Genomic DNA, 7,730 nt, shown 5'->3' with positions numbered 1-7,730 from the left:
ACTTTTGGATTTCTTGATCTTGTTGCAATTTGATTTTAGTTATAATTAAATGGTAGCTTGTTCCATTATTGTGTCTTGATTATGTAGTATCCTAGAAAGTGCCTCAACAATATTATTCAAGACATACTCAACATTTGTTCTTCTACAATGTTCTACTGACCCAACATTTCAAAAGTTCTATAATGTTGATGGGCCTCAACATTTGTTGTTCTAAAAACATTCTATTGGCCAAGTTTCAAGTGTTCCATAATGTTGCATCAATAAAAGTCAAATGTAATTTTCAATTTTACTTGAGTATGTCAAATGTTGGATGTTGAATGTACAATCAACAAAAATCATTTGTAATTTGAAATTTAAGTCATGTTCCTATAATTTGAGATTAAAAATACTTGCATGACACCAAAGACCTCTATTGACGCAACATTTGATACACATGCACATATTGCTTGCCACCAAGCATGTCCAATCGTCGCACATGCATAGCCATTCACGACTATTTGTTGAAGTCGTATGTTTACAATTTAATCCAATAGTGTGATGATTTATACAATCAAAAATACATCGTCTACAACAATAGAGAAACATCAAGCTTGATAGAGGTATTCAAAATAATAGAGCAAAGTAACTGTTGTGTGGAGCCTCCTAACTAAAGACCCCATCATCTCCACCACAAGAGATGTGTGAAATTCTTCTAATACATGTACATGTGCATGCACGGGTATACATACACGATGCACATATGGACATGCCAATGTATGTGGAGAGAGAGAGAGAGAGAGAGAGAGAGAGAGAGAGAGAGAGAGGCAAAAAGAGGGAGAGATTATGGAGAGAGAGAGAGAGAGAGAGAGAGAGAGAGAGAGAGAGAGAGGCAAAAAGAGGGAGAGATTATGATACACATGGCCAAGAAAACGTAACCAAAAAAGATCATCACAAAGTGATCATGTCACTTGAGCAATGATCGCCACTCATGCAACACAAAAATTCTAACTTTATACATATTGTGCAAGCAACACACATCCTTATTTATGCAATAGAATGTTATTAACTAAGTGCACTGCTCATGTGATGCAATTTAGCAATGTTGATAGCAATGACATGTCACCTATTTGGGGGTCTCTCTTATTATGACTCCTCCCGTATGAAGGCATTCTATACTCAAGGTGAGATGACAAGTGTAGAAGACATAGTAGTTCAATGATAGAATATGTGGTTTTTTCATAGTCATATCCTACATTTTGATAATCTTCCTTACTAATTCACCTTGAATCTCTTGTACATTGATGTAGTCATTCGTGCACCATGGTTGGGAAATCCATGTTACATCATTGTCATATACTTGTGGAGGGATAATAGCATTGTCTAGATTAACAAAGCAATTTAAAACAAGAATTGAGTTGTTGCAATTCAAGAATAGAAAGACACAAACACAAGCATCATATCCATCCCAACGAACTATCAAATCTACAAAGGCACCCGAAACGGGAGCCACAACAGGTCACAAAAAAGTGTGTAACAAAACCCATAAGCCAAACGTGTCAAGGGTAACCTTGATCTCACACAACCAGATGGCAAAACTCATTGCATCTACATTGTTATTTAGAGAGGAAATTGGATATGACAAGCACTTATGGTGCGAGAAAACCTAAGACAAACCACAAAATATGGAGGAAACAAAAATCATCCAAAGGAAAAGAATAGCAAAAGACAGATACAATAACACTTGCACACGTGTCTTGGCATGCCAATAAGGCACTAAACTTCAAAAGGTAAGAGATGAGGAAATCTAAGGAGAGGTTTCAGAAGATAACGTTTGGCCAAGTGACTGACTACGCCAACATCTCACCAATCTGAGCTAAGTTACAATCAATTTTGCCGCAATCCAACAAAAATTTTTGAAGTCAGTAGTCTTTGTGTTACTAAGGTTATCTATTGGTTCATGATATTGTTGTGTCAAACGCACATGTTGGAATGCATATTTGGTATTCTCAACTCACTTCAGGTTGAAATGTATGATAATGTATCATGGCTCCTTTGGCTATGGTTTGCAAAAGCTCTACCTTCTTGTTTATGATGTAGGAGTTTGCCAAAGTTGGTTTCTCTTTACGTGACCAGAGTGCAATAGTGTACACTTGTCCAATCCCTCCGTTTCTCTGGTTTTTCACTTGGTCTGCAAGGACATATCTCAAAATGGCAGTCGAATCTTTCCATATCCACTGTATCTTAATGGTCAAGAAGAAGCAACTACATTAGTAAATGGATTGCTCAAAACAGCACCCTACTTTAATTACATAGAGCCCCTCCATTACAAGTGGTCTTCTAGAAATGAATGCTAAGCACTAACAAGTTACCTCTCGTTAGAGGGCCCCTTTCACCGACATAGTTTGATTCTGCTTTCAATCACCGCCTTAGCTTGAAGATGGCTGAAGAGCGGTCGAAAGAGCTCAAGATAGTTAACATATGGTGGGCTAGTTTGAGTGCAAAGATATTGGTAAAAGGAAAAACACTGGTTTTGCTAGACAAAGGCAACTTTTAACAGCCTAGTACAAATGACAAAAAGTACAGTGGATAGCCACGATCTTCTCACCTACAATCTATAACATCCAAGTACTCTTTTATTTCACCAATATCCACTAGCTAAGATCAGGTTGTATTTGCCCATGGATTCCAGTCAATAAACCACTTCATGCAGCTTCGCATCAGTCAAGAAATCTACAAGGATTCAATCATAATACTTCTTACAGCAGGAAAAGGTGACTTCAAGAAACAAGCATGGCTGACGGGTCAGATCAGCCAACAGATACAAATTTGTTCTGGCTCAGGTTAACCCGTAACACATGCAATAGGGAGCTGACAATCTGTTTGGTCTCTACCAAAAGCCAACAAACAATCAAGTTAGAAAATTACAGACCATAACCACTACCTCAAATACAAAGGCCATAAAACAATAAAGTTCTATCAGTTACAATAGTGCAGAAAAACAGAATCAAAAATTCTACAAATCAGTAAGAAGTTTTCTGGAAGCATATAACATGTGACTTTGAACATGTTAACATGTTATATCGAAAATCAAAATGAAATTGTCTCTCTATGAGCATGAACTGATAGCAGCACCGCGATCGTTAATGTAGTGATGATATATGAGAGCATTGTACATACAATGCACAAAACTGCATAATCTTCAGCTCCCATGCTTTCACAGGTTAAGCAACAAATAGATATTAACACTCTGTGATGAGCAGCATCTCAAAAGTAAACAAGGAAAAAGCAATTTGTGAAAAACAAGCTAGATACAAGAACTCCAGACGAAAACCCACAAAAGACATTTCCTGCTTGAAAGAAGCCCCCAGAGAGTTAATCCAGAGCTATGCAGCGACCAGAAAGCTAACAACTGGTTTTTAATTTCAACCTGCAAGATCAAGTGACAGAAGTTGAGTCTCACTCAATGTTCCTATCTATTCCTTTGGCAAATTCAAACAACTTCCAAGAGCAGACATGCAAAAAATAATGCAGCACACAAGGTGAAAACTCAAGAACCCAAGGACTACCAAATGAAAGAGTCAGTTCTTTGGAGGAATTGTACAACCAGGCTCTAGGCTTTTGCAAAAAACTCAACATATAAATTGTCTAACTAATGTCAGAACTTCAATGTAAAGGTGAAGCCTGATTATAAATAAAACCATCAAAACAAAAACTCTGCTTACAACTTACGATGAATCCATGGAACACCAATTGAAACAGCGCTCAATGTTGAGAAGAAAAAATGAGAAAATTAATATACTCGAGTGCACATTGGATTTACTTATTTACAATCATCTTCTTTTCTCATCGGTCATTGGGGCACCTTGTGCCTGAAGACTGTAGTATAAATTCTGTAGAGCTACCTTGTGCCTGAAGATTAAGTAGAAATTCTGTAGAGCTACAACCAACCTGTTTGATTTGTATACACAACTCTTTATGGCAGTAGAATCTTAACACAAGTACTAGGGAACAGGCCAGACACTGGCCCCTACCACAGGCCAGTAAAATTACATTACAAAATTACAGACCATAACCAATACCTCAAATACACACAAGGGAGCAGAGTCCAGACCATCTGTTTGACCCTAACAAAGGCCACAAAACAATAAAATTTTATCGGTTACAGTAGTGCAGAAAAAAATGAGGGAGAATACTTCAAAACAGTAAGAAGTTTTCAGAAAGCATACATCATGTGACTTTGAAAATGTTATCTTGTCATAACAAAAACATTCAAAATCAATTGACTCCCTGTGAGCATGAGCTGATAAGCACCACCACGATCTGTTATCAAGGGATGATATCTGAGAAAATTGTGTACAATGCACAAGGCCACACGGTCTTCAGCTCCCATGCTTTCACAGATGACACAACAAAGATGTCTTAACATTCTGTGGCAAGTAGCATTTAAAAAGTAATACAAGGAAAAAGCAATTTGTGTAAAGCAAGCTAGACACAAACTCCAGACAAACCCATAAGGTACAATTCCTGCTTGAAAGAATAACCAAGTGAGGTAATCCAAAGCCATGTCAAAATGAGAAAGCTACCAACTGGTTTTTAATCTCAACCTGCAAGATCGAGTGACAGTAGTTGAGTCTCACTCAATGACAGCATCTATTCCTTTGGCTAATTCAAAGAACTTCCAAGAGCAGACAACATAAAAGAATGAAAGGTGCAAAATGAAAACTCAAAAACCAAGGGTAAGGGTCGGTTCTCGCAGGAATTGTACAGCCAGCATTGAATCTTTTGCAAAAGTTTTGATGCATATACTGCCTAGCTGACATCAGAACCTCAACATACATGGCAAAGCCTGATCATAAATGATTACTTTTTAATAAAACTCTAGTTAAAGCTTACAATGAATGCATAAAACACCAATTGAAATAGTGCACAAAGGTGAGAAGAACAAATGAGAAAAAAAAAATCATTCCAGACTCCAGAGTGCACATTGAATTACTTATCCACCATGTTGAAGACATGCAAGTATGACCAAAGTTACAATCATCTTTATTTAATAATGGCCATCATGGCACCTTGTGCCTGAAGATTGTAGTAGGATTTCTCAAAAGCTACAACCAACCTGTTGAATTTGTGTGCATAAAGTGCTGCCTTAGAATAATGTGAGTCAACACAGCTTATGGATGTATGGTACATTCCAACTCCGGATCAGGTAGTGCCACTCAGCATCCCTGCATCATTCTGTTTACAAGTATGGCTTTGATCCATCAAAAAGCAAGAACATTCACTAAGCAAAGCTGATGACTAGCGATATGAGATTGATAAGGTCTTAGTAATCCCTATCCCTGTTAAACCATTCTGAGAAGCCATGAACTTTGCTCTGCAGCTCCACACCATCTGGTTGCACATAAGAAAGGAAATGACCTTGTATAGATCTCTTTTGCTGCAAGGTATCATCTCTTTTATCAGTACATGAGCAGAATAAATGGATTAACCTCATAGACACTCAACATGCCTCCTGTATTCGTGTTTCCTGTCATGATAATACTTGGATGAAGGTATGTAGCCCGATTTGTGGTATGAATCATGATCCCTTCTTCTATGCTTATTAGAGACATCCGATGCCTCCAAGGATCCACAATACCTTTTCCTTGATACACTCCTGTGACTACGGGAAAGGCACTTTGTTCGGGAGCTATATCTGTCTTCTCTTTGCTCACAAAAAACTTTCTCCATCAATTCTTCACCTCGAAATTTTGAATGAGCAGCAACTGTAACAGCACCTATAGGTATGACCTTAGAAGATGCAATTCCTGAAGCATCCATAAAAGTAGACAGCCGTGAGATAGAGCTCAAAGAAACACAAGATACGTCTTTCCTCGGCTGCACAGAGCCAACAATACCACTACGACTACTAGATTGGATTCTACTTTCCTTAGCAGTCTCAACAGGTAGGGGTTCAACTCGAGGCTTGCAAGGAGCAGCCAGATCTGTCACATTTTCCTGCAAAGGCTGATTCCTAGATTGGATTTCTTCCCTAGCAGTCTCAACAGTCAGAGGTTCAAAGTGTGTCTTGTGAGGAGCTGCTACAACAGCTACACCTGTAGGGATGTCCTGCGGCATTACATCTACATAAATTGCTTTAGGTTGTTTGTACAGATCCGCCAGAAGAGAGCAAACTTCCAGGATCTGCTCAAGGGTAGCATCAAATACATGACACCATGGAGGGTTCTCCGGCAGAGAAACGTGACGCCTACGGGCAATGGCATAAATAACACCACAAGCCACCACATTACTGGGGAAAGTCACACATAGGGTGGAACGCAAGCTATCATTTACCATGTTCCAGGCCTCCTGACAAAACTCCTGCGCCTCGTTCAGGCCAAGAAGGTTGAGGTAGCCGAGAAGAAGCTTGTGAGGGTGCTCCACGTGGCAAACAAACCCTAGCTCCGCCAGAAGGCGCATCTCCAGCTTCAGCAGTTCATCTTTTCGCTTCGTGTAAGCCTCCGAGCCGGGAGGAAGAGGCGGATCACCTTCCCTGCGTTCGCGAATGCGATCGAACGTAATCATGACGTCCCGGAGGCGAGATCGCTTCTCACCACGGTCGAAGGTGCCTTCCTCTTCGAGCTTCATCGAGAGCCAGAAGGAGGCTGCAGCCATGCTCCGGGCATCGAAGTCCTGGAAGGACTGCTTGCAGTAGAAGCGATGGAGGAGGATCTGAGCGGTGGCCATGACGGCCTGGGGCATGAGGAGAAGGATGCCGGCCTCTTGGATGATCTCGCAGGCGTAAGAGCGGAGGGAACGCTCGGTGGAGGGGGGGATGCCATGGCGGGAGGAAGGGGAATCCCGGAGCTGCACGGGGGTGAGGAAGAAGGACCCAGGCCCGGAGTCGAGCATGGCGATCGCGAGACAGAAGGACAGAGAGAGCTACTTGCGTGTGTTTTTTTTTTTGTGAGTGAGAAAAAGCAAAAGCAATAGGCTGTTTTGTTGGGAAGGAAGAGCGAGAAGGTGAGATTATAACATTGCGATCGCGTTGGTCAAAGTCATTCTTGTTAGCATTGTCTTTTAGGGTGGCGAGGTAGTGTCTAACCCAAAAAATTTACCCATAACTAAAGTTAACTAGAACTTCTAATTAAGTTCACTTCTCTCTTGCTTTAATTCAATGAATTTTGGCTTGCTTTCTGGCATGCCTTATTCATAGATTTCCATATCTCACTCTCTTTCTTGCATACTATGCAACTTCTCGCATCATCAAGCTCCCTGAGGGCACAGCTTCAAGAGGAGGTGATCTATACCTCCTAAAGAAGGACGTGGATGAAAGGCAAGTAGGATGAGCCAAAGGGATGTGAGCCAAAAGGCGATATTATTACATGTATGGGCTTGTTGAGTGTCACAAGTGTTCTTGCCATGGCTACTTCTGTTATGACTATCACCATCTTCCTTTGTTGGAGACATCAATCATACATTAGACGGGGTGGCTTTCAAACTCAAGGCAATACCCTTTTGTAGAACACTTCCATGATCTCAAGTCCTCTCAATCGGGCAATAATTAATTTCTTATAAGTGGCAACATGGTTTTCAATTCGTTTTATCTAAATTATTGTGTGTGTGCATAGATGAGCACCCAACTCTGATATGCTATGATAGGTGACGAGCGACATGTGAGGTTATCTAAGCTACAATCTAGAAGAGGGAGGATTTGGTCATGTGTCAGTCTCTCTCTTGCTCTCTCTTTCACATCAAAGTTTCTCTTTTCA

General features: G+C 40.4%; 1 protein-coding gene across 4 annotated transcripts; it reads right to left on the bottom strand.

Annotated features, from left to right (window-relative positions):
- Positions 1-1,449: 1,449 nt before the first annotated feature.
- Positions 1,450-6,970, bottom strand: LOC148010414 (cyclin-L1-1-like). 4 transcript variants are annotated; one of them, XR_015689458.1, is made up of 3 exons: positions 6,313-6,969; positions 2,349-4,583; positions 1,450-2,213 (listed from the first exon to the last, which is right to left on the bottom strand). XR_015689458.1 is itself a non-coding variant. In XM_087671332.1 (1 exon), the coding sequence occupies exon 1, from the start codon at positions 6,868-6,870 to the stop codon at positions 5,470-5,472; it is 1,401 nt and encodes a 466-aa protein (XP_087527458.1). In that variant the 5' UTR covers positions 6,871-6,967; the 3' UTR covers positions 5,000-5,469. The 4 variants fall into 4 exon arrangements, 1 of the variants encoding a protein (XP_087527458.1); XR_015689457.1 differs by having other exon boundaries at positions 1,452-2,213; positions 2,349-4,103; positions 6,313-6,970; XR_015689456.1 differs by having other exon boundaries at positions 1,455-2,213; positions 2,349-3,406; positions 6,313-6,970.
- Between the last annotated feature and the right edge of the window lie 760 nt (positions 6,971-7,730).

The sequence above is a fragment of the Lygodium microphyllum genome, chromosome 29, assembly GCF_053477565.2.
Source record: "Lygodium microphyllum isolate KBCC chromosome 29, Lygodium_microphyllum_v1.1.10, whole genome shotgun sequence".
Taxonomy (NCBI): Eukaryota; Viridiplantae; Streptophyta; class Polypodiopsida; order Schizaeales; family Lygodiaceae; genus Lygodium; species Lygodium microphyllum.
The sequence above is the reverse complement of the archived record's forward strand: the minus strand, read 5'-3'. Positions and strand labels throughout refer to the sequence as shown.